General features: G+C 38.6%; 1 protein-coding gene across 7 annotated transcripts in view; it reads right to left on the bottom strand.

Annotated features, from left to right (window-relative positions):
* The window catches only part of PTPN5 (protein tyrosine phosphatase non-receptor type 5), an 84773-nt gene that overhangs the window by 4199 nt on the left and 53289 nt on the right, over nt 1-27285 (bottom strand). For all 7 annotated transcript variants that reach the window (XM_042785344.1, XM_042785348.1, XM_042785347.1 and 4 more), the window contains 8 exons: nt 24911-25149; nt 21757-21946; nt 18589-18673; nt 13940-14019; nt 13314-13451; nt 9874-9984; nt 4923-5083; nt 1416-1529 (listed from right to left, as the gene is read on the bottom strand). In XM_042785344.1, coding sequence (XP_042641278.1) covers nt 1416-1529; nt 4923-5083; nt 9874-9984; nt 13314-13451; nt 13940-14019; nt 18589-18673; nt 21757-21946; nt 24911-25149 — 1118 coding nt within the window. The remainder of the gene's footprint in view (nt 1-1415; nt 1530-4922; nt 5084-9873; nt 9985-13313; nt 13452-13939; nt 14020-18588; nt 18674-21756; nt 21947-24910; nt 25150-27285) is intronic.

The following is a 27285-nucleotide window of genomic DNA, read 5'->3' as shown; positions in this document are numbered from 1 at the left end:
AGTGTAGTGAAAATGACAGTGGATGGCAGCATGACTTCCAAGAGACTAGAAGCCACATTTTTCAGTCCTTGAACAAACCATGCTCTTCTGTAGCAAGGATGTTGACTTGACTGCTTTCCATCTTGAGTATTTTTGCTCATGACATTTAAGTGGCTTTTTCCTATCCCATCCCACTCCTAAGAGGTACATGGCAGCTACAGAGGTCCCTGCAGTCTTTCTTTTCCTCCATGGCATCCTAGAGGTGTGATCTCCCTTCTTCAGCCTCTGCAAATGACTGCCAGTTCCCCTCTCCCTGCAAAGCTAGTATTTTTAATTGGCCTTCCATATCACACACATTTTTAAAAGCAGGTTTCTTCAACCTTCTATTGGCTATTTTGCTGTGTAACATTAGCCACAGAGATGAGATATTTCAGATCCAGCCAGATATTTCACTGAGCCATGGATAATCAGCACTCACTATTCATATTCTGGTTTTCTTTTTCTCAAGAATCCTTCCTTGTCTGGCCTGAAACCCATGGAAATAGCCAAACCTTCAAGCCCCTGCAGGTCCCTGTCTATCAGAGCCTCAGCAGGGCAGCAAGTATTTCATTTTCTGCCTCCCACTGAGCATAATTTCTCCTCTGAAATAAAGTTCAGCGTGGGGTTGAGGCTCTTTATTTTTTTTTTTCCTCCTCAGAAAAATCTTTGGTATGTTTTTCGTGACATCTCTTCCCCCGACTACATTTATCATTATCATTAGAGAGAGCACTGAGACATGTTTTGATGGCACTTGAAACCAGTGGGAGAGTAAAAATAACATCTCTGGTGCAAAATTCAAGTCTGTTTACTTCATAATCAAACTCAAGGTGGTGTGTTAAGAAATGCTTGACTGGAAACCATTGAATTTCTGGAGATTTTCACATCTCCTTTTATATGTCTGCAAACACTTGAGACTGTGCATGCTCTCCCTCTCCACTCAACGTCCCAAGCAGTCATGCCCTCCCAACGGTGCTCACAGCTCTAAGTATGCAAGGCCAGTTTTCCTTACTCCTCCTGGGAGCAAAGTGCTGATCTGTGGCTCTGAAATTAAGCACAGCAGACCTCTGAGCCTTTGCTTCTGTATGAACGTGGGGCCAACTCCTCAGCTGGTGAAAGGTCATCCCTTGCTGCACCGAGCTGTGCAGCTATGCAGATTTTGTTGCCAGGTGTGAATCTAGCTCAGCTCTAGGGCCGCTCATTAAGGTTTACTGCTCATAAAATAGGCAAAGATTACAAGTGAGAACCGCTTAGAAGATGACAATTTCCTTTGAGGAATGTTCTCTCTTGGCCTCCATTTGCCTTTGTTCCTCCCCTCTTCCCATTTGTTTCTCCTTAAACAAAGGGAAAGATTACGATTTTTCTTTTTATTTTTCTGGAAAGGAAACAGGCTTTCTTACCTGTCTAACCGTAACTGGCAGGCTGTTCGCAATATGTCAACTATGCCCTCGCTCTTCAGCTGTTTACAGCAGACACTAGTTGCAATAAAGCAGCCAGTCCTCCCGATGCCTGCACTAAGGGAGGGAAAAGCAGAGAGAGGCAGTGGAGATGTTAGAATGGCTTTGGAACTTTCTTGTTAAATGAGTGCCATTAAACCAGCAATCAAACCCCCATTATCCCTTTCCTCCCTCCAACCTTTGCCAGGTGGGTTCTTGTGAATATAAAGCCATAACTAGGAAAAGATACTAACTTCAACAGGACAACACAATTCAGTGTGAGCCACTCACAGCAAAAGTGTGAACATTGCATGTACAGTGCTAAAAATGGTACCATTTGACCCAATATATCACTAAACCTCTCATGGAACCATTGAAAATAAGTAGTTAAATGGTATTTCTTCGTTAGATGTGGCTTGAGGGCAACCTTTGCTTTGAGATTCTTAATCCTAATAGCTTTTTCAAATGATATTTTCATTCACAGGTACAGTAAAAAAAACCACTTGCTTAAATAATTAGAGCTAACAGCAGTATAGTAAGTGTGATGCCATTTGCTGATCAGATCTACAATCTAGTAATTCTCTGAATTAGTGCAGGATGCAACAAATTCACTATTAAAGAAATTTCTTTGTCTTTCCTGAACAACTTTGTATCTGATTGAGTCCTTGCTTAATGACCAGAATTGATTTTATTCTCAAAGGAACTGTGCTATCGAAGCTGTGAATTCTTATTACCTAATAAAAAACTAGCAGCAAAAGCTGACAGCCCTTTTTATGCATTAAATAATTAAGTGAGCATACTCAGGAATAATTACTTGACACAACAGCAAGAAATCCTGCTTCCATTTAAATTGTGCTAAAGTTGTAATACAAAAACACTGGCAACAAACGTACAAGCAACAATGGAATTTGCAGTTTGCTGCTGCTCGCAAAGTCCTAATATTGTTTGACTATACGGACAGGTTTTTTACGCTGAGTTTATGCTTGTTGGGGAAACAGCTACACTGGAATCGTTTTAACTTGTATTACAGAATGATTGATGTAATTCAATTAAAGTTTGGGGTACGGTCTTAACAAGAACTCATCTCACTCTTCAAATAATTGTGATGGAGGTACCTACCCGACTTAAAATTTTTGTCCCTGAAGCTCTCTGTAGCTCATTGTCCTGACTTTCCTTTTCTTTACTATATCTAGTTTGTTCATCAAGACTTCAAATATTTCAGGTTTTCAGAGGACTCTTTGCTGCATATGGATGTACATCAATGGTTTAAAAAAAAAAAAAAAAAAAAAAAAGGCCCTTCACCTTCCAGTTGATGCCATAACCACACAGGCCACAGTACACAGCTCTTGTATACTGTTACCTACTGATAGAGCTCAGTGTTTCACAAAAGGAGGGAACAACACCCAGTTTTACATAAAACAAACACCACCACTGAGGCAGCACTTGTCCCAGGACAAGCTGCAAGTAAGTCTCTCAGTGGCCAAGAAAATCATAATCCCTCCAAGACTGATCAGGAGTGACGCATTATCCATAGCACCTTAATCAGACTTTAACACAAAGCTGCTTTTAATAATAGCTTCACGATTATTAGGTTTCTATCTAGTTTTTCTTAAAAGTGCATTATTTCACATCACTGAGGGCCAAAACCACAGTGATTATGTTCTACTGAGGATCTCCCACAAAGGGCAAAGGAGCTACAGTACTCAGCGTAAAACAGGCCTTGGTTAATGTGTTGCTGCATATACCACTCTCAAATAGAGGCAACGTATTAAATGCCTTCAGATAAAATGACTGCAACTGAGAATAATCTGAAAGGGGTCTGGTCCACAGTTATCACATAAAATACTTCATAATCCTATCACCATGTCTCTTAGTAGTTATTTCAAATAAAAACGCCCCATTTCCCCCCAAATTATTACCGTGTCATGGGGATGACACCATACAAGAGGACAAAACAAGTATGCAAAGCAAGAGTGACATGGTGACCAGAATCTTTACCTGCAGTAAATACCATAATACTTCAAGGAGCTCTTAGAGAGTCACAGATTTCCAAGGACAAAGGGGACCTTCTTACAAACCATTTCTTATTTTTCTCTGAACTCTCCCCAATTTGTCAAAATCTGTTTTAAAACACAGGCAGAAAAACTGGACATGTGGCATCATACGAACATTTTACTAGCGATTACTCCATATAAATTTATAGGTGGATCTTTGATGACACCAAGCTACCAACCATTCATGTCAAGAGTCTCTTTAAAAACATTCCCATTGTATGGTAATATTCCATTTACTAAATCTTTCGGATAGCAACCATCTGCCATCTCCTAGAAAATCTTACGCATAACTAAGTAAAATTCCTTACAAAAATCCTGAAGATCAATTTAGTAAAATGTATTTTATTGAAATTATAGAAGATTAGCCTGGCAAGATTACTGCATTGCTCATCAGGCTTTCTGCTATTTACCTGGAATAATTGTTTTGGGAACTGACTTGTAGTTTTCAAGTAATCACATTTAACCTTTCTAAACACTGGCAAAACAGGACTTGCTTTTAGGCCTCTGGAATTTCTCAAATTTTCCAAGAACTAGAATCTAGCTATAGTAAACTTTAATGGTTTAGAGCCTGTGAACCTATTTTTTTAAACATTCTTGGGTGAAAATCATCCAGCGTAGCTGATTTAATAATGGTTAGTACTTGTTGCTTGACACACTCCCTAGTTAGCAGTGCAAAGGAACGTACATCATCATGTCTACAAGTGATAAGTACCTCATCCTACTTCTTTCTGAAGACAGAAGAGAAGTATCTATCTTTATCTATTTTTTCTGCTCTGTGATTGATAATTATAATTTTCTCATCAGGCTTCAAACCACCGTAAAGATTTTGCTTCTTCCATAATAAGAAATTTTCATCTTTGCCAGGGGCTTTTCATGGATACTTCAGTTTTACTATCAATTGCATATATTTCCTGTCTGTTGATTAGTACTTGCTGCAATCAGCTTTGCCACTGTTTCATTTGTTTTATGTATTAAATTATTGTCTTCGGCCTAATGAAGATTTGTTAAAATCAAAGAAGGAATCTACAAAACAGGGGGTTTTGAGGCTTAAAGTTTAATGTTCTCTCTCATTTTAATGATTGCATGTGTCTTCTTACTCAGTTTCACTCACAGTATGTTAATCTTTGGTAACCTGGCCCTTTTAAGATCATTAAAGGCATATAATACTGTTAAGGCAAATGAAATTAGACTGTTTTTACAAGTAACTGAGCCACCACCAGCTTCTGTGTTCAGCTTAGTCTTTATCTGAATGCAACACTTGGTAATAGAAAATTATCATTAAATTTTAGAAGTTCCGAGCATATTTCAACAGCAGTTGGGCAAGATCTCCCATGTCTGACTGATGGCCAATATGATAGTATCTGCACTATGCCACTGCGTATGAAGAAGCCCTGAGAAGTCGGACACATTTATTTACCTGCAGTGAACAATCACTGGGGCATTCTTCTCTTCTGCACTCTGCATGGCCTCTTCCACTTCCAGTACAAGCTGTAACAGAGGTGGGGCTTGATCTGGTGTCTTCTGGTCTGGCCAAGATGTGTACCAGTAATGTTTCAGGTTTCTGACTTCTTCTCCTTTCTGTAATCCATTTAAGACAAAAATCACAGTTTTAAAAGAAATTCTGGTTGTAAATTGATGTTGAAACTTGGCCTTCCCTTTAAGAATGATATGAGTAAATCAATGCTAAATGGAACAGCAGATCCAAATGGCAAGCCACACAACACAGAAATCTGGATTTCAAATATCACATCTGCACTTCAGTAAACTGCCTTAAACTGCACCCCCCTCCCCTCACCCCCCCCGCAAAATATTCTGCTCTTTTAGTGCCAAGAACTGTGTGCAAAACACTCCAGGCAGTCTGTTCTCTCGACAGATTCATTCAGCAAAGCCAGAGCTGTGCTTGTGACATAATTGCTTTCATAATGTATTTGACAGACAGAGAGCCAGGAGCCATATCTCTGTCTCAGATAGATAGATAGATAGATAGATAGATGAGGGAGAGAGATGGGAGCTTATTTTTCTATCTCTTCTGACAGACAGACTCATACCAGTTTCCTGTCAATTCTACTTTTCTCTTAGATATGGTGAGAAATTCAGAAACACTATGGAAGGCGGGAATTGTATCTAGACACAGTTCAGGGATTTTTGAGACACAAATTCCAATTCCCTCTCTGTCTCAGCGTGGCTATGAATACACCAAATGTGCTGTTACCTTTTCTGAGTGCCAAGTAGCACTGTGTGCTTGTGATATTGTGTGTTCAAAGTGACATCCTTCTGCCCGATTTCTAAAGGTGCCAAATAGTAACATGGAGCTCAGGGAACTGGCCTTACCCTTTCAGCCATTACATAAGCCAGCTGGCATAGTGCTAAGCAAATGTCTTCAAAAGGTCTGGGAACAGACGTGTTAGCTTCCACAACCTTCCCTTAAACACGTGGCTGGCTAAGTTTAAGAGTGGAGGAAAAAACAAAAGCAAAAAACAAATTCGTCTCTTTCTAAGGAACCAATCACAAAATCTGGAAATAGTTTATCACCTAAACTCCTAAATCCCTATGACTGTCAGTCTCTGGATGTTAAAAGTGCTCTGTGGTTGTGCCACTCTCCATCCTTCTCTTTGGTTGACAAAGCTGTTGCACAGCTTTACAATGAACTAAATTGGAGAAGTGATCTAGTTAAATCTTTTTTCTTCCTCATGTTGGATTAATTTTCAGATGGATCTAACCATTCTCCCCCTTTGGTTTACCACACAGACACATAAACACTTGTGTGGGCACATGGGAGATGATACAAGGGTAGGAATAAAGGAGCCGGACAAAGGGTGGCTGGGCTTCATTGAGTTCCTGTTTCAGTTTACAGTGGGTTTAAAGTGCTCACTGAAGCACAGCCACAGGAACCTTAAGGGTATGTCTAGCTCAGTTTAGGAAAAAAAGAATCTTACTATCACAATGCAGAGCCTGGCCTTAGGTTATTTACTGTAGTGAGAAGATATTGTGGTTAAGAGAGCATAACTAATTGTTGTGAATAGCACTTGAGCTCACTACAGTAAATCTGATCAATGCTGCTTTGAAACATGAACATACACAGTTGCTTCTGAATGTGTGACTATGTGTGAGCCACAGAATTTATGAGCACTGGATTCTTATGTGGGTTGTGAAAAATTGTAATATAAATGTTGTAAATAATACTGAGAGAAAAGTAAAAGATGAAAGTCATCTGAAGAAAAACATGAATCACTTCACAAAGTCAATCATTTGACAGAAACAGAAAACAGCCAAAGTTCTAATGATGAACCTGGAATGTCTTTAGTTTTGTCTATGCTGTTACCAATTTTACGCTTCTGCTCAGAGAACTCTGACATCTGTGGTGCTGTACACTTCTGTTTTGATTTTAACAAAATATTCTCTATTGGTGCTTCCTTGAGACTGAGAAGACTTGGAAACACCTAGGAGGAAGCAAGATTTAATTGATGGTTTGAAGTCTACCATCATGTATGCTGTAGGTGAAGCTGAGACCATGAATCAGCGGCTAGACACTGGCAGGTTCCTTTGAGAAAGGAAAACAAGCCTTGCCCTATTGTCTGGGCATTTCCTAAATTCCTAAATCTTGCCAAATCCCCTATTCTGAGAGAAGTATGACAGTTCACCCTGTAACACATGCAGTAGTCATATACTGCTGGTGGTGGTATCACATGTCTGACCACTCCTGTTTAAAAGAAAACAGGAATCAATTCATGGCTTCTGTAGTTTTCACTACCAAGTCATTTTATATACATATGGTCTACTCCACTATTGCTATTAAATGACAGATGTATAGCCCTAGGCAATGCCAACTTGACAAATGGAATCTTTATTTGAGCTCTAGAACTCAACAGCTCACCTCCTGATGTTTGGGGGTAGAGGGAAAGGAGACACTGCCCCACTAGTACTGAAAACAAAGACATTGTTTAACCGAAAAACAAACTGGGATGATCTTAAAGAAAATAATCAAAACGATCAAGTAATTTGAGTAGCAAAGGAACTACATCCTTGGAGATGCTTATGTCCAATAAAGGCTTTTGTATCATTTATGACAGGAAAGAACTTGTCTGTCTTGGCTATGATTGGCAAAGATGTGTGGTATCTATACTTTACTTATGAATTTACTGTACACTTTGCTACTCTAGCTATTCTTTTTTAGTTTCTGTTAGTGCTGGAATGTACTGGATACACCAGCCCTGACAAGTAATCTGGCTTTCAGTTACGTATATATACAGAAGAGATATATTCATATCTGGCTCTCAATTCTGAAGCTCCTTCTCTAACACTGAGAGCTTCACCTAAGGAATAACTGAGTGGGGACAAGAGAATCTGGGAAAACACAGAGAGGTTGTTGCTGGAAGAAAACATTCTGCAGGTATGAGTATTAGCATGAAATGTATTTGTGAGATGGTAGTATGGCTTATTATACTTGAATTGTTGTATGTAAGCTTTGCAGGACTGTTTCTTTGTTTTGTGTAACACCTGTTAATGAGATGGGGTTTTGAATATGGTACTGCAATATCACTATTAAAAGCCACTCCCTTGCAATTCCCATCTGAAAATGGAACTAGATATAACCTTCCTGAGAAGAATTTGAATGATCATTCCCCAGGGAGATAATCAAATTTCCTTCCACAAATATCGAAGGAAAGTGTTGTTGGTGTGTGGGAGAAAAAAAAAATTCAACCTAAATCTCTAAAATTAATGTCAGGCTGATAAAAATTGCAATATTCACTAATACTAATATGCTGTATTTAACAATTTAAAACAATTATGAAAACTCTTCAGGCAGATAGTGTATATTTTTTTTTTTCATTGAGAATATTTTGTTCTGTCACCATAACCAAAAAGTGACCGATTCTGTTAGGTATCTGCATTCCAGCAAAATCAATCTGTGTATTCTTGCTACTGCACTGAACTGTTTGGGATAAGTTGTATTTAAGACCTCTGCAAGTCTGCAGCATACTTGTAAATATTCTTTACTTCCCACTTGTCAGGGAGTGTGATTTTCTCCTTGCTGCCTTTGCCAACAGCATGAGTGACAGACTTTCCACACTCTCAATTCAGACATGGGATTTCATATGTTGGCTTTCTGCCTATTAGCATATGGCTGAAGAGACTTGAAACTGGTTAGATAAAAGGAGAGTTTTTTCAGCTTGGAAAGAAATTGTGGTGTTATACTGAGGTCAGGGATAGATCTGGTAGATGAAAGATGTATGAAGTTTATGTAAATAGACTGTTCTTATTAACACATGTAGCTTGAGATTCTAGAATCTAGCAATGAAAACAGTTGTAAAATAGGACTCTGGTACTTTAGAATAAGTACTTAAGAAATGAAACCTGTGATTAAGCTCTCTATCCACAAGATGATAGAATGGTTACTGGTATATAAAACTACATATTTAGTTGGAAAGATACTAATGTTTAGAAATATAAGCATGGAGAACGCTGTGATAAAAGTTTTTTTAAAGATCATCAACAGTTTTAGTGTCTTGGAGTGGGATGATCCCTTAAAGCATCTTCAGCCAAATCGCTCAAAGAATAAACTAGCATGGTACCTATTAAAAGGGGTTCAGCCATGATGAACAGAAGTGGTGCTACCACACCACTGACAAGTGCCAAGCAGACCAGTAGTCTCACTGCTGAGAGAAACTGAAAACAGGTCAGCAAAATTAAAAGGCCTTTTGCTCAGTTCTCAACTCTCCAACTTCTTGTTAGAAGCACAAGTCATCTTGGATATAAACAGCTGGTGGGTATCCAGCACTCTGACAGCATCCTAATAGCGATCATAAAAAGACAAGAAGCACAATCTGAATATTTCTTAGGGGTCTCCCCATACTACAAAATATGTAAGCTGCCATGCAGGTAGAAGTTCCCTGTTAGTAATCACTAACCCTTTGCCTAAGCACCATGGCCCAAAGAATAAACAAACCTTTGAATTCTACAGAACTTCATCACAGAGTTTAGCGGGTTATTCCACAAGTGTTGTCTCTAGTATGACCTACAAAAGTTGGTGAGAAGCTATCTGTGAGCTAACGTGTCACTAAATGACCAGTGAACACACAGGACAGGCACAGAATGAGTCACTGGTTTCTTCCACTGAGTGAATCTCACACTACTACAATTGGCTTGGTAGCTTTCAGACTGTACATATGCAGTCTGCATCTCTGACTGCTTATTTTACCGTCGTCTGTATGATGATGAACGGGGCAGAGTGATAATGACTTCAGTAATGAAAAGCAGTATTTATACAGCAGTACACGGTGCACAAGATTTCTACACAACTCTCCATGAACATCTCCATTTAAGGGTTTAGGCAGCTAAACTACTGTAAGTACATCAGAATGATTTACCTTTAGGGTGATGAGCCTTAAACGGTAATCATCTGCTTGTATGACTCGGTTAACTGTGATTTCTATTCCTTCATAGGTGACCTGTTCCTCTGGCCAATATTCTGTGCATTTCTGTGTGAGATATAAAATAAATCTAGTTAAGCATGTATCAAGGGAGCTTCATTTTTACTCCTCTGAAATTGGATATAGGACATAGATGAATATGAATAAACATTGTTTCTATAATAAGTACAAGTTTTCACTTTCTAAACAGGGACCACATTTCAGGTGATTTTTGCTGCATTCATAATAGCCTGATTGCGTGATTAGAAATGCACAAATCAAGTAATGACTAACCAATGCTTTTGAATACACACATCCTTATTTATCTTCATGCAACTGATGTGCATTTTGAAGGCTCATTGGAAAGGCCAGTGGCAATGTGCTTGTGTTTAATCCTTTTCTTAAGATAATAATGATTACTATAATATACACTAGCTACCAATGTTTCTGTGATATGTATATGCTTATATGGAAACACAAAATAGATTTTATTTTTTTATAAAAGGTCAGTGCTCTCTAAATTCAAGATGATCATTTGCGTAGGTTTTTGTACAAAACAACATGACTGGGGATGTTTTGGGAATTAGATTATATACCAAAATCCACTTTAAATGGACACTGGGAATCTTTCAAAGCTAAGGAACTAAAAGGAAGCAATAGCTGTGAGAGCTATTAGACTACTACATTTGATTTTGCAAAAAAACCCAGAGATGCAGCCAGCACAATCTGACAATTACAGAAGCAGAAACTACAGTCCATTTGCAAATCTACATTGTGGTACTGCTACATTAGAGGTGAGTAGGTGAGAATTTGTAAGCACTCCCATCCTGGAAGGAGGACTGAAAAAGACTGTGTTTTTTGGTATGCAGTCTCTTTAAACTAATCAATATGCAAAGGAAGAGACAGGCACTTCAACATGGTGCATGAACTAGATAATGGACAAAGAATGACACGAACAAGGCAGGGTCTGAGAAAAAAGCTCCCTTGTGATAATGGAAAAAGCAATCTTATTATCACAGGAGAATAAATATCTGCTATTGGACAAACCCAGTTAAAGGTGATGCTTGTAAGCTTCTTCTCTTACATAGCTGTGTGCAGTCTTGAAGGAAGCAAGTTAAATCATTCTGCTTTTCCCCACAAAAAGAATTTCACTTCAAAAGAAAACTAACAACAGAAAAGTATCTTGCAAAGTTACCGAGTCAAAATTCTTGTGTGGGAGAATGAGTGTTGTTCTATCTGCATAGTGCATCAGTTAATAACCCTCTGGGAGCGTGGCCCACTGTGTCTCTGAAAGTATTTACGCAGATTGTGTTTTTTCTTCCTCTACTCTTAAACTGCAGAATCCATTGTAAAAATTGTCAAGAGAGCTAGCAGCTATCAATAGCACAGACGTTGCTCTGCTTAAAGGAGTGGAGTAAGATTGCCCACTCATTTCTGTGGGCTGTCTGTTAGTTCAGATTAGATGTGACAGAGGGCTGAGATACAGAGCTTTTAATACATTAGCAAAATCATTGCACTGAGGAGGAACACAAAGCCTCTGCTACTAGCATCATTGCTGAACAAAGATTTTGGTTTTGAATCTATGTACTTCTGAGTCCTGTTATTCATGTATTAATATATGTGTTATGGAAGAAAAGGAATGACTATAGAAGACATTTACATGAAAGGACTTACCCTATATTTACAGCTGAGATTCCTGACACCATTTAATTTCTGACACAAAAGGTATCAGAAAAGAGTCAGCAGCTCTGTTACGATATACAGACTGAAGCAAGCTCTAGTTATACAGTATATGAGCGCTGCAGTGCACTGCTTTCCAAGACTGCTATCATGGGTAAAATACCTGGTCAGTGTGGATAAGAGGAAATTCAGATGCAACGGTTATTTTACATTCCTGTTACACAATCTTGCTATGACAACTATAGCGGAAGAACTTATCACCAGATATGTCATTCAGGACCAATATTCCCTCTGCATCTTCCTTAAACCTCAAAGTCCTTAAAAGATTCTGGCACACTATGTCATGACATTTTAACATCTTATTTGCCATACACGGGCAACCCTGATCAACAGGCAAGTTATCGCTTCAGTGCTGCCTCTCAGATAGAAGCAGATGTGAGTTTAAAATGTTAGTGCAAACAAAACATTTAGATCAGCAATACACTATTTTGCATCAGCAATGCATTGACAGTATGTGACCTATCAGCAGACTGTATTAACTGACCAACTTTAACATGCAAAACATGATAATTTCGTGTGTCTTGTTCATGTCTTTTTTCACTGAAGTTCAAGGTTAAATTTATTTACTTTGCAACTGGGGAAAGCTAAAGGTTTTTGCACATGCATAATTATGGGCACTAAGCATCCAGCTGGCAGTTAGGCCATGCTAACTGTGTGTATGATGGAGGTATGCCCATATTCTTGGGCTTCTAAGTGTCTAAAGCCTCTTCTCTTAAGGAAAGTCTCCCACCTAAATTACTAATAGGTTCTCAGGGACATTCTCAAGGGCAAGCTTTGACAAATCCTGCTGCTGCAGCTTCAGAAACACCAGTCGGATCTCTCCACTACACCTTGCTGCCAGTAGTGAGGGAGGGATGCAGAGCCCAACACATGCCCAGACGACTCTCACATCTTACACTGCCGATAAAGGCAGACGTAAGCTCAGCTACCTGTCTATGAATTGAAGCCGAGGGACACAGTTCTTGCAACTCTGATACAGGGCAAATATTTCAGCAGGTAACTAATGAACAGTTGGAGGGCAACAGTATTTTAAACTGCAAACAAAAATCACATTAGATGGATTAGCAGAAACACCACAATGGTTTATATTTCTGAAAGTAGGTGGTGAATACACAATTTCAACATCTTCATTTCAATATTTCAAAAGCATTTCCTAGACACATTCAGGTAAAGGTCCTCCATATCCAAGTCAGCTCTAGTTGTAGATTATTATAACTAGCTTCTTTCATAAGTCAGGAAAAGCCTCAAGGAAATGTGGATATAGACACTGAATCATAATAAATGCAAAATAAAGCGGCGCCAGCTCTGGTGATTAAAGACATTCAACCTTAGCAGCTATGGGGTACTATTGTTTTCGATTCCTTTAGAGAGAACTTGAAAGAGTGTCTGCAAATGGAACTCAGTTTGTAGAGGTTTCAGGTCAGTTGGGAAGAGAAAAAAATGGCAAAACCAGCATTAGGCTAAGTCAGATAGCAAAACAAGACTTACAGTAAACTGAACTGAAAGAGAAGCCCACATCTTCTCTGAGCCTGAAGAATTTAATGCTGGCTCTGATTGCTCAGGCCACTGAACTAACTTCTGTTCACTGACTTAGCATCTATGCTGAAAATACCTGCTAGAGTACAGATAAAAATACAGACTATATGTAAAACCATTACCTCATTCATCTCTTCTATATTGGTAATCATGACAATGATGGGAGAACGCTCCTGCCACACCATTCTCCAGAAATCACTGACAGTATTAACTATCGGTCCCTGAGTAGCAATATATACCTTTTCCTCTCCTCCATAGCCCTGCCAACAAAACAAGAAGAGATCAGTTTTAACAGGGATGTCCACCACAACCTTGAAGGTTCAATCAGAGAGCTACCATTGATTGAAATAGTCACTCCACAGCTTCAGTTCTTTCCCTCTCTCTCTCCTGCATATATGTACATGGAACAAAGGCACAGTATGGACTCAAGTAATCCCAGCAAATCAGTGTCCAACAGCATTGAGGTAACTCTGAGTAGGTCAAGAGCTTTATTCAGGCCTACTGTCTGGTGCCTTGGTCAGGCCAGCTGACAAGTAATTTACATCAAGAAGTGCAGAAATGTGTTTTTGTCTCGTTTGAACCTGTACACAGTTTCACTCTGAGATTTGGTTTTCAGTTAATGTAAGCAGGAGAGAAGAGCAATCAGTTCAGCTAGGGTGACTTTAAAGCCAGTGCATGTTGCAATTCCATTTACATTGGCAGTGGCTGATAAATGACAGGCAAACACACTGGACTGTTGAGCTCTTACCCTGATGTAGTTTGCATTGATGTAAGAGCTGAGGGGGTCGTCCTGATCAGCTGAGGTAAGGCACACTCTGCTGTGAGGATCTGAAAGTTGTAAAGAGATAAGTAATAGTTTATCAGTTGCTCAGAGAAGAGAGACACAAGATTATTTTGTACAGTGAGCCATTTACATGCATTCATGGCCATCACAACAGATGTGAGTGGCCTTGGAGAGCTCTCATGTTAAAATGTTACCACAAAAAAGGGGCAAGAATGGTTGGGGTAATTTGGCTTCTTCTGATAGTTTTACCTACTATCTGAAGTGTGCTTAATTGTTCCTGTTGCAGAGTCAGTGTCTCAGAGTGATTCTGGAAAAGCAGTTTTCTGCTCTAGGAAATTTTTTCTCAATTTGTTAGGTCAACAGACTCATTCTGGCTTGTAAGACATGAGAATATTGTTTGTGAAATGACAGCAAACAGCTTTTCTCTCAAACCATAAACACACATTTCTTGCACATGGGCAAGCCAGATGACAATAACTCTCTCCCTGTTTTGTCTTGCAGCAAACTAAACTCCAAGATGTGCTATCAACAAATATAATAGTTAAAGAGAAATTAAAGAATATTAACAGTTTTTTGTACTTTGCATGAGTCTCTTCACTACTTAAGTTTTCTTCACCAGAGCCATTTATGAAGCATTACTCTTGTTTTAATAAGATGACAAATGAAAACATTATTCCACCTGAGAAGTTCAGTTCAATTCTCACTGAAGTCAGTGGGAGCTGTTCACTGATTTTAATGTGACCTGACACAGGCTCATGCTCATCCACTTTCACCAGTACTACACAGTTTGTTATCATTGACAAGAAACATCTTCCTGATAGAAGCCTCAGCAAACAGCAATAGAGTATATCACCAGAATATTAAAAACAAACCACAGATGACTTCTTCATAAAAAAAAAATAATTCAGCCTGCTTAGAAACCAGAACAAAATAAAAAGTATGCAAAAATAGCATGATATTGGGTAAAGCACAAAAGGACTAAGCACACAGTAATTTCTACAGTACTACAAACACAGACTCAGCATGAAATGCTGTCCTCAGGCAGAAAGGATTCATGTTATCTACTATGTGATATATAAGCACAATCCACAAAGCAAAAATATTAACAAAGATACTGATTTATAGCACAGAAGTACTGAAACCAGTGAGTTCCTAATACAGTTCCCTCCTGCTCAACTTTGCTCACATCTCTAGTGCTTGGGAGATGGTGAGACAAGAGAAAATCTACTTTTTAATCAGTAATTCTGATAGCCTGCAATATGTCACACCACTGAAAAGGTGACATTAGTTGCCAGATGTTTATTTAAAAGGCACTAGACTGGGTAGTTAGACCCCTTGCATGAAGTCCCTTTGCCTGGCTTTTATGGAGTCATCCATCGAGTCTACTGAAGTCTGAGTAACGATTACATGATTTTTTCCCTAAAAATAACAGCAATAACACCATGTTGTCCATTTCATGGTGGGTCTTTAGGAAGAAATAAAATGGATCTCAAGAACTCTATCAACAGGTGCCACAGACTTTTAAGCACAGGCTTCTTTCAGTATTCTTCAACCACAGTAGAATTTGAGTTACTTTTCACAGTGGATTTTTTATTGCTGTATCCACAAATACTAAAACATTATTCAAAATATGATTTTACTTTAAATTATAATAAGTGGCCTGTGATTTTTCTGTTAATGTAGTATTTACATTTGTTAAAGTAGTATGTTAGTGAACAGTTTCAAGCTCATTTCATATAAGAGAGGCCTACTAATGCACTGTTGATACAGGAACGTGCACTGTTTTGCAGAAAGTGTAGCTGAAGCTGACTCGCATCTCTTAGAAATATATAAACAGGAATAAGCCCTCCTTTTTAAAAAAAAAATAAATTCTGAAAAGATTAATATAAGAGTTTGCAGTCTGAATTTCAAATTTTCAATAGAGAGGCATTTAAGCAAACCCAAATCCCACTCTTATTGAAAACATTTCTCCCAGGACAAAACCAGCGCACAGGCCAGGTTCAGGAAGACACCACATCTTTAAAAAAGCAGCAGTAGTCTGCATCTCTAAGAAACCAAATGATAGGTCAGCTATTTCTTCCACAGTCTCTTTGATGGCCATTTTGTGTTGATGCTATGTCTGACATTTTACAGAAACTCACTAAACTTAACTGAAATGTTTTGCATAACTTAAAATGGTGTAAAAGCAATAGACCAATGTAGAAATTTTAGAAGTCTGTCATCTAGATATTACTCTTGAGGAAAGGATTCAATGAGACTATATACAAGATGTTTCAGTAAGTTCTTGCCACCCGTGGAATTCTGTAACAAGAACATCCTTTTATATATATTCAAAAAGTGCCTCCAAACTTCTTAGAGAAAAGTTATAATCTTCCAGGAAATGACATAGGACTCATTCCCAGAAGAGGACTGTCTGCAAACAAATTCATAGTTAGGAAATACTCAAATCAACCTCCTTAGCTTGGCATTTTCCCAACAACATCCTTCCGCCATCAAAAAAGCCATTTTACTACCAACAGCAAAATTGGGAGAATCTGCAAAAAGAATTATTACAAAAGAAATAGAAATTAAATTAATTACAGATTATTATAATGTCTCTCACTTATTACAATCAACTCTACAACAAGTAACTGTTCATTATGTTAAGTGACTGCTTACCTTTTAATGATAACTGCCTAGATTGCTTCTGGCGATATAACTGGTAAAGGAATTTCAGTTACTTTTTTAAATTCAGATTTTTGTTTTGACTCCAGTTTGTTAATCAAGCACTTGTTGTTCCCTATGATAATCGGTTGTCTGAGTCTGCTGTACTGCACTTTGTTCAGCAGTTCCTGCCATTACTATTTTCTGCAGCTAGAAGTTGCAAGAATGCTAGGTAGATACTCAAGGCAGCATAGACTACATTTGGTCAGCTCAGAAACAAAAGTCAGTGGATGATAAAAGCCTGAAAAGCACGGGACTCTCCCTCATCTTGCCTCCAGTTTCCTCTCCTACTTTGTTCATGAATAGTTTACTGGGACCCTTGGCTTTGAAGGATAAAGGGGATGTTTAGCTCTCCTTGCTAGCCTCTTTACGGCCAGCACCAAGCACTTCAAAATGGAGGTAGTTGGATAAAAGTGAACAGTCAGCCCTCTTCTTTCCTCAGCATATCAAGTCATCATTTGGTCAGACCCAGGGACAAAGTTGCACTAGGAACTTCTGTTACTAGTTTAGGGATTCATTTGGAAAAAAATTTCAGATCATAATGACCTTGGAATAAGCTTGTTAACCCTTGGAGGCATGGTAGGTTAGAAACTACTTATCTGGAGAGATCAAAGCAACAACAATGGCTGCTAGCAGATACCCATATGGCTGAGATGAAATTTGCAGTAAATAATTAACCCATTGAGTGATCATTCTTAAAAATATAAGGTAGTGGGCCAATTGGCATCTGTTAGGGTGTTCAAAACGGCATCAGTTCTGATGCTTCAGTTTACACATCCAATATGAGATATTTAAAATGGATCCAGTTCTCAAAGGATACATTAGATACCAAATTCAGAATATATAGATCACTTCAAAATCTAGCAGTTTGGGCATCTGGAATCACTAGCCACTTTTGCAATCTTCCCTTTCCAGTAAAACCAGTGAATTCATACTTGAACAATTCACCTCAGTCATTAGGCACAGCAATAATGAAATGTGGCTGAATGTTTTTACACTTCTGGTCTAAGGTGGAGTACAAAGTCATCAGAAGGGTTGTGCACATTGGATCATTAGCTGCAGCTGCCAGAGTTGTAAGTCTAGATTAAAAAAAAAAAAAAAAAGAAAAAAAGAAAAAAATCTTTTCTGGAACCATTTCCAATCCAGGTTAATTGACTAAAATGACAGGTATAACTGAGGACATTTCTGACTTCTCTGCACTTACCTTTGCTAACCTGACACTGAACCTTCCAGGCTTTGCAAACAGAGCTACTGTGGTTAATGGTGGCATCTTCCAACAATGGCTTAGAGCAAAAAAAAGAGGCATGACATCTAATCGTATCACTTTTCAAAGTAACTTTAAGTATGACAGAGGGGAAAATGATGACACTTGTAAAAATTTGTACCAAAATGTTTCTCAAAACTCCTACTCCTGGCTACAAATCAAAATAGCATAACAGAAAAGAAAAAGATTTTGATTTTCTGTACCATCTTAATGCCATCAGGCCAGTTCCCAATATTTTCAGTTTGCAGTCAAGGCATGATTCTGAGAAAAACATCAGTCAGGAAAATAACATTGCTAGAATTTAGTCCGTCTAAAGGAGTTCAATCAAAGAAACCACTAAGTAACATCTGAATAAACACATCAAGTTCTTGGGTAAAATTTTCAGGCAGCACCAAATTATGTAAATTTTAATGACTTAAAAACTGAAGTGCTGCTGATGTTCAGTGAATCTTAGGTTCTTCATGCTCTGTACCAATTCTGAAACGTGATTTATGCTTTGAAGCCATGCTGGTGCTTCATCATATGACCTGTGGACAATACACTGCAGCAACAGCACACTTCGTGTATTCTGGAAAGGAAAGTGCAAAGTCCTTCAGCATGTGGAATAAACCACTCTGCCTCAGTGACTTAAAAAGCAGAAACTTACTTGGGAGAATTGTTTTGTAGCGATTCTTACGCACTAAGCCTGGAATATCATATTCCTTTGGATCAACAAAGTTCATTGGAATTTCCTGTTAAAAAAAAACAAAAACAAAAACCACCAAACACAAAACACAGTGGGTAGTATTATTAGAGTCACAAGAGGAATAAAGATCCCAAGCCCATTACGTCCTGCCTGTGAGTGAGGCAAAGTGATGAAGTTAACTGAGACATATGGTACAGTACTTCCAGCAATTTACCACCAAAATATGATTGATGTTTCCTTTTACTGTCACAGGCTTTCTTTTCTGAAATCCTTAATATGAAAATGCTCATAGTGACTAATTCGTTGAGTAACACACGACAGCTATGTTAGCTCCTAATATTATTAGAACTGAATTGCAAGTGTAGGCACAGAACTAAGCAAAAGGTGGCATGTAAGATACTCTGCTCCAAGAGCAGTGGACCTCAGACACCATCCTTTTTGACTCACACTCCTTTTTCCTGAGGGTGGAAGGGAATAATTTGCTAGTGACTCTCACCAGCAACAAATTATGACACACGTTGTGACAGGTTGTCATACTGACCTGACTCTGGAGCTGGGGGAGCATCACTGTTTGCTCAGCACACTTTAATGCTCCATGGGCAAGGACAGCAAACCAGGTGTTCAGGGATTACCTCCTCTCTACACTCTCTCATTGCTGATGTGAAGAATACACAAAGATGGAGGGGATTCTTATTCTTTGCTACTCATCTCCTGGAAGTAAATGGCCAGGCAGGAACAAACAGGAACCTTTCACCAACTGGAGTCAGTAGGCTTGTGATGAGATGGGATGTGTTAACCAGGCTCATCAGAGAAAGGGCTCTTGGAAGCTTGGGAGCAGAGCTGGTCATCCCAGCTGCTGCACACTGGATTGAGAGGTCAGCACTGGACATAGCGGTAATGGGAGTCAGGTCTGAGTAAGACAAGCCTCACTCTGGGAAGAAATTAAGATGAGCAGAGCTATGGACTCTCTTAAATTCTGGAACTTTAGAAGGCTGACTACCTGCATTCTGTTTCTTACACAGCATTGAGTGTACTGTTAGGCTTAACCAGAGTCAAACAGTAATAAAAACATTTTGTTAAAGTAGTTTCCTATCAATCTGGGGAACTGCACAGGAATTAAATCTTCATGTTTTCCTCAATTATCACTTGGTATTTAGTCACCCAAAACTCTTCTCGAGCTAAGCTCCATGGTCTGCTTTTTGGGATTTTGTCACTCACTGGTCAAGCAAATTCTTGGCGAAACCAAGAGGACTTCTGCCTAAGTAAAAACTCTAAATCTTGGAAGAATTTCAGGGCTCAGCCCTGCAAGTGACATCCCCTCTGACTTGTCTTCCAAAATGAAAACAGCTGTTTGCTATTTCATGGATCAGAACTCAGAAAAACGAGTAGGTTAGGCAGACTGAAAATACATGAGGCAGAGCTAGCTGATGGTAACTTTCATAAAAAAAAATTACTAGTTTATAATTTTTAATTACAGAAGTGACATTTTGATTGCACAGCATTTTTGTCTACGCTTTTTCAGTTTTCATTAAAGAATGAAAATGGCTTGGGATAGTTTGGCTGTTAAATGATTTTCTGAACACCAGGAATACTAATTCAAAATCTCTCACAGAAATGAAGCATATTTTTTTCTTACTTCTAACGTTATTTTCTTTGCTTGAAAGCTACAATACACCTCAGAGACTGGTGAAACTGTATGTGGACTTGTCCATCAGTCAATTCAGACACTAAGTGAACATTTCCTCCCTAGAACAGCAATAGATGCTTTAATTTAGAAGAATCAGGGCTTGCCTCCACAAAAGCTGCTTTTCTTCAACTTCTACAGCACTAAGTGAATCAAGGACCAGAGATATCTAGTGGTCTGTTTTATAACAGAAGTCCAGACTATCTCATCTCCCCCCATGCTTGTAAACTGAAAAAAACCCTGAAATTGCACAAGGATGGAGGACAGCAAGCGATACAGTGTTACACCTGCCCTTTAAGACCCTTACAGGTCATAAAGAGGACAGGCTGAAAGGGCTGTTATGTTGCAAAACATAATCTTCCTCCTCCTCTGCCGAGATTCCATGCTTAAGAGAGTATTTGACTTGGCAGAATTAACTTCAGTAGCTCTTGATCACGTGCTCCGAAATACCCCAGCATGCAAATGCTGTGCCCTGGTTACCTTCCATCTTGTGCAGGAATTTACAACACTGACTAGTACACATAATATACATAGCCACTGCAGCATTTTCTATGTTTTTTTTCCAGATATAATAAACATGACAATGCTTATCACACAGACACTCAATGAATAAGGGAAGAGACTCAGAGAATGTAAAGAACTAAAAAGGCAGTGTACTCAATACACTGAAATGTATCTGTCCTTTATCCTAAACTACTCAAAAATCCAATTTTCAACTGCTTGCTTCATCTGAATATGTACATTTTTTTCCAAAATGAGGGGAAGAATTCTTTCTCCCAAAGCAACACTGGATACAGTGAAGCAAGAAAATATACTTTCGAATTCTAAAAACAACTGACCGAGCAGCTTACAACCAGTAAAGAATTTTTGTGCAGAAAAAACCCCAGTAAGACATACTTTCTATGGCTCCTGCTGAGTGACATAGATATCCTGTGCTTTGGTTAACTGGAGAACATTGCGGCTTGGAAAGTAGCTCCATGCCAACTGTTCAACAGCAAAGAGCATGCACTTGGAATAATCTCATCCCTAGGGCATCTTTAGACACATTGCAGGAAGTTATGCCTATAGTAAACTTGACTTTTCTTCTAGTGAAGTTTCACTTTCTCTAGTGAAAAAGTTAGGGTTTTTTTCTTTTGTTAAAAAGTACCAAGTCAACAGGAAAAAAAACCCAAAACACTAAACTTGGGAAAACTAAGCTTTTTTTTTTGCATTTTTTTTTTTTTCTGCCAGAAGCAATTCTCTAGTTTTTAAGTGACAATAACACTGAAAGCTTTCAGACATTGTCATTTCAAGGGATGAAAAATTTGGGAATTGCATTAAATGTTTCACTGATGGTAGTGGAGTTCATACTAATTTTAGACTTGCAGAAAGTAACAGCAAGGTTCATAAAAGAGAGACAACATCCCATTTTTCTGATGCTCCTACAAGAGAGGTCAAATACTCACAAAGAACTCTGCCTGGAGTATGAAAGGATCCAGTGCTTTCTTGTGCAATTCCTCTTCAGTAAGAATGTTTGATGCTGTCTGGAGGTACTCTCTGGCTGACTGTTCCCGCGGTGACATGACATAGCCAAAACCTTGCTCAGAACAGCCTGGGGTACACATATCCAATGTGAGTGAAACATTTGAACCTCTCCTGCAAAACAGAGCAATCAAAGTTTGCTTACAACAGAACAGACTGACCCATCGTTGTCAGCAACGGATACAGTCCCAATGGAAGATAAACAGCAACTTTAGAAAAGCACACAGCTGGTTCTGCTGTGTATATTTTGGGCACTAACTGTGAAAACTGGGTGATGCTTCTTGTGTTGACAAGACCAGAAGATGATTTTGTACAATGGAATATGAAGACCAACATTTTCAAGTGTTGTCTGTAATGAGGTAACTGTCTACTTCATCACCTAAATAGAAGCAGCTTGCTTGTCAAAAGTGCTGAGCAGGCAACTGCAGGAAAGTTTTCATGCTTGTGTAAATCACAAAGTATTTTTGTATGCCAAAATGCAGACTGACATTTTAGACACCATGGGTGAAAATCTTGATCTTAGTTTCTGTCAGGCCAGATCCTACCAAATAACCATTTATTAGGAGCACGGGCAGCATTAGTGGGGTAGGATTTTGGGGTAAACATCACCAGTTCAACATTAATAAAGACATGAGAAGACAATCATTACAACAAGTACTTTTTCTGTCTGAAAAACTTCCTTTCTGTAACAGTACCTCATGAGAAGGGTAAAATAAAGGTCCCAACATTTTAACAGTTACATTAAAAACACAGATGCTGTTGAGTGTAGGATTTTTAGTGGATTTACTGTCAGTTAGCCACACAACAGAAGTCAAAATGCCTGCACTGTTTATTGCATGCAGTTTTAAAGCACTTCCGAGCTTCCAGCAATCTTGCATATCACAGACAAGAGTAAGATTCAAATGCCTTCAATGAATCTATATTTAAGTATCTTTAACATAATAATAGTATAACACAGTATGATGATTACTAGGTGTAATGATCTATGCATCCACACAGTAAACTTATTTTTGATGACTCTCAACTGGCAAAATCTAGTTTGGAGGTGTTTGCAGGAGCTGTTGAAAAACCATGTAAACATGCAGGCATGACCAGCTCACGGAGAAGACAGTAGAAATTGTTACTTGGATTACTGCCCTTTTCTGGATTCAGGAGTTTTTCCAAAATAATGTGTAGCCAGCCTCCTGCTATGATTCACAGTCACGGGGAAACGATTTTGAATGAAACATGACCACTAGTGGTAGACAATGTATCTTTAGTGCCACCTTGTAAAAGATTTTGATCCTATGCTCCTGTGTGCTGTTAAATAGCTACCACATCCCTCCCAGAAACAGTTGCAATTGATAACGAATGCTTTTGATTCTTTTAAGGTAGAAGAGGTTACATACATTAAGATATTAATAGTTCTTCAGCATGAGAAAATGAGATTGTTTCTTTTTAAGATAATTTTAAGAGATTTTTAAGAGATTCAGTGCTGTTTGCATTTAGCTAGTGACTACCCTTCTAATGGCATAGGTGGTTAAAGAATGAAAGGGAAGTAAGATGGGGAAGCAGAACAGATGAAGAGAGGGACAGGTCAATAATTCAACACAACACCAAACAAAGGAAGAGTGACCAATGCTTGATGTAAATGACATCTGCCAGAGCACAGCTCAAACCTGAAATGATGTCTGGCTTCTCAAGCACAGTGTATGTTGGAAACAAGCTTATTTTACATATTAAGTGTACATGTTTTACCTAGTGTAAGAACTTCAAGCAATTACTCTCTTTTACCCCATCTCTACTTTTTTGACAGTTTTAAAATTGTAATTCATTTCTTGAACCAATTGGTATTTCCTAATTCTCTTAAAACAGTGAATATCTTTCCTGTAGTCTAGTGGTCACCTGAGAAGAAATGTCAGCATCTTTAAAATGAGGAAGATGAACTGAAATCAGGGATAGTGAAAAGCACAAAGAACTGATGCATTTCAAGCCCAATCTTGTCCATAATGAAAAACAGCAGCAAAACTCACTGACAGAAACAGGTTCAGGGACAAGCTCCAGAGGTTACTGCAAGCTCATATTTAAAGTAGAATATAACAATAAATGGTAGGACATTTTAGGACAAATGCTGTAACTAAGAATAAACATTCTAACCTCACAGAGTGCAAATTAAAAGCATCTTCTGTAACATCTCCTTTTGCAGTGTCACACGGAGCTTTAGAAACTCAGCATCATACTTTTTAAAGATCTAAATTCTGCCCCCCCTTCCAAGTTTTAGATATGAGAATTAACTATGGTTAGCACTCCAATTAAGCTTGAAAACCTAGATATAAAGTAAGGTGATACTTTGCTATGTTGAACCCTTCAGTAACCTCATTCGCATTCATAACATGGTCACCTTTGCAGAATTTGTCCACAGGATTTCTATCATCAAGATCTTTATTCTATTTAACCAAGACAACTGAAAGAACACAAAACAGTAAAAGATCTTCCTTTTATCTTAAAACTGCATTTTCCCAGCTGTGACTCTCTCAGAGAACCTCAATTGCCCTGATAGCTCATGCAGTGAACACCAGCTCACCCCAAAGTTTCATTACTGGGTTAATTTCAAAGGAATTCATTTACTTTTGGACTAACCCATTTATATGAGAGTTATTGCAGGTTACCACTTGTCCTATGGTTTGCTTTTGGAGAAAGGACTAATCCTCCAGCATAAGCAACAGAAAAAAAATAACAAGATCCACCTCTTTCAGAGGTAAAAGCTTTCATCGCCTATAGTGGATTCCATGCTGTGCAGTTGCCATCTCGGGGAATGGCAAGAGACTGATCAAACACAAATGGATATTTCAAAGGAACGAAATTATGTTTTTGAGTAACACTTGTTGACAGCTGTCTAGAAACTGTATGGACTTGGCTAATATGTTTATATTTATGACTGGACTGAAAAGACAACAGGAAGTAAAGCAGGTGCTTGGCTTTAAAAACACATTTTAAAGTGACATTCATAAAGGCAATAAAGCTTCCTACTAGGCGCAGAACTCCTAAATCCACAAAATCTGGGACCAGATTTTGCCCTGTTAGTCACATCTACCCTACCTTTCTTGCAAGCCCACGGATTTAACCGTTAGAGTAGCTGGATCTGTCTCCGCTTTAATGTCCATTACGCAGTCAAAGACCGGAGTCTCCGGTACAGGATCCAAATCTAGGAAGTCATCCTCATTTTTATCCTCTGTCCACTCTGAGTACGTGAATGAAGGCTGACGGCTCACAGATTGGCGTCTGTCCTCTTGTAGCGGAAAGGGGGGGTCTGGACGGGCTCTGAGTAGATGCCAAAACTGGAGGAAACAAACATTTAAAAAAGCTTTCTGCTTGTTGCCAGCCCTTCCATACAGCCTAGAGGATGGGTCTTTTGGGCAGTGTCCTGGCTCACTATAATGTACTAGAATTGGAGAGTACTGAGAGGACAGGAATGTTCCACGCAGGAGTAGCTTTGTGGTGCATGTTACAAGGATTCACATCCACCCATTCAAACCTGCTTTCAGCCACAGAGGTTTCCACAGAGTTGGCCAGGCTTAACTCAGGGATACAGTGGAAGCGGAATGTGCTTGTGATCATCATATGCAAGCCAATGTGATATCACTGTCCTTTTGTTCAGTTTCTTACCCTTCCTAGGCTTGCTTACAAAATAAAAATCTACTATACTATTCTACAAATCATACCTCTCCTGACTTAATGGTTTTCCATCTAAAATTTAGATATAACTGGTAAGAAAAGTAAATACGATTTTCCTGAACTGCGTATCTTTGATAATCTGGCACTGTACCTCCAATTCATGTATAAATCATTTTTTAAAGAGGCCTTGGTTTTGAAGTACCTGATTTTAAGGCCCAGAATGACCATATCAGTTTTTGGCCAGCAGCAAAGACTGGTTTGTAATCTAATTATCTGATTTAAACATGGTATAGACATTAATTAATAAATCTTGTGAAGTTATAGGACATAAATATAATATTCAAGTTTATAATATAAATTAATGAAATGGCATGAATTTAAAAAATTACTGTATCATATTGGTTTGCATGGATGCTGTGGCAGACTACAAGATTTGGAGATTGTATCAGTAGACTGTTTAGTCTTCCAGTTAATCCTCAATTAAAAACTGTAAGCCCACCTCTGAATTCCAGGATCTGGAACCCTACCAACTTCAACCAACCTTGCCAGCTTCATCCTTCTATCACTGAACTAGGACCAGTATCACTGAGGCTGAATGTTATACAAACCATATTTTACTGTCATACATCCTTTTGAGACTAAGAACAGGTCACACTTTCCAAAATAAAGCCCCTTCCGTCCTTTTATTATATGGCTTTTAAATGGGATGTAGGAGTTAGAAAATATGCCATTTAAATAGGTCAAATTTCTCTTTCTGGGCTACTAAAGCACATTCGCTTTAGGATTTTAAACAACAATCTTCTTGTGCCTGTGTCTTCATGTGATCGCATTTCTCTGAGCCTAAAGAATGAAAGGAGGTGAATCAAGTTTTAATTTCTGTCCACAGCCAGCTTTAGCAAATGTTAGTCTCTCACAAACTTCAAACAAGATGTTTTTTTTTTGTTTCAGTTCATGAGAATACACAGAAAGTACAAAAGCAAACAAAAGAGCATGATTACTACACTTTTACACAAATTTGGGGCCAAGTCTGAACCGAACCTGTCCCAGATGCTTGGCCTGTTGGACGACAAGCAAGAAGCTTGAAGATCTGATTCTATTTTCATTCCCCAAGATGACTTCTAGAGCTTGGTGGTCCCACAGTACAAGCCATGGTTCTTTCACACACTGCAAAACTGTAACAGCCGAGCAGTTCACAGTGTAAAGTATCTGCTCAACAGCTTTGTACCGCTGGAGAGTGCCGCTGTTACTAAAAATCAACATTTGTGCTGAGGGCCAAGTGTCAGGTCTAGGTACCAATTATGCTGGTATGGTGATAGCAGACTGATTTTACTGGTGATTTAACACACTGCAAAACCAAAGGAATAAAAAGTTCACCCTAGAAACTAAGTAGTTTTTCTTTACGTTGAAAGAAGCGTGTGGTAAATAAGTTGCTGGCCAAGACATAAAGAAATTAAGTTATTTAAGTTATAAAGAAATTAAGTTATAAAGGTGAGGGGGTTAAACTAAATAATGGAATAACAGCTCTGAAAACCTGTTCAGGAGGACTAGAGAGCTCAACGCTAGTTCTCTGCAGCAGCCTGGGTCTTAACACACCATTGTATAAGACAGAACACAGACAGCATCACTAATACAAGCCTCAAGCACTCTATCCAGCCCTTTATATTCACTGTGTTTGCTAACCTCCCAGTGCATCCTGGTACCAGGGTATTCTCAGAAAAGTGCTTCAAATGTTAGCTGAGGTCTGAAAAAATCATTCCTAGTGTATTAGAGTCACAAATTTCCCAATACAGGAATGAGCT

The sequence above is a fragment of the Tyto alba genome, unplaced genomic scaffold (genome assembly GCF_018691265.1).
Source record: "Tyto alba isolate M040663 unplaced genomic scaffold, T.alba_DEE_v4.0 Super-Scaffold_8, whole genome shotgun sequence".
Lineage (NCBI taxonomy): Eukaryota > Metazoa > Chordata > Aves > Strigiformes > Tytonidae > Tyto > Tyto alba.
The sequence above is the reverse complement of the archived record's forward strand: the minus strand, read 5'-3'. Positions and strand labels throughout refer to the sequence as shown.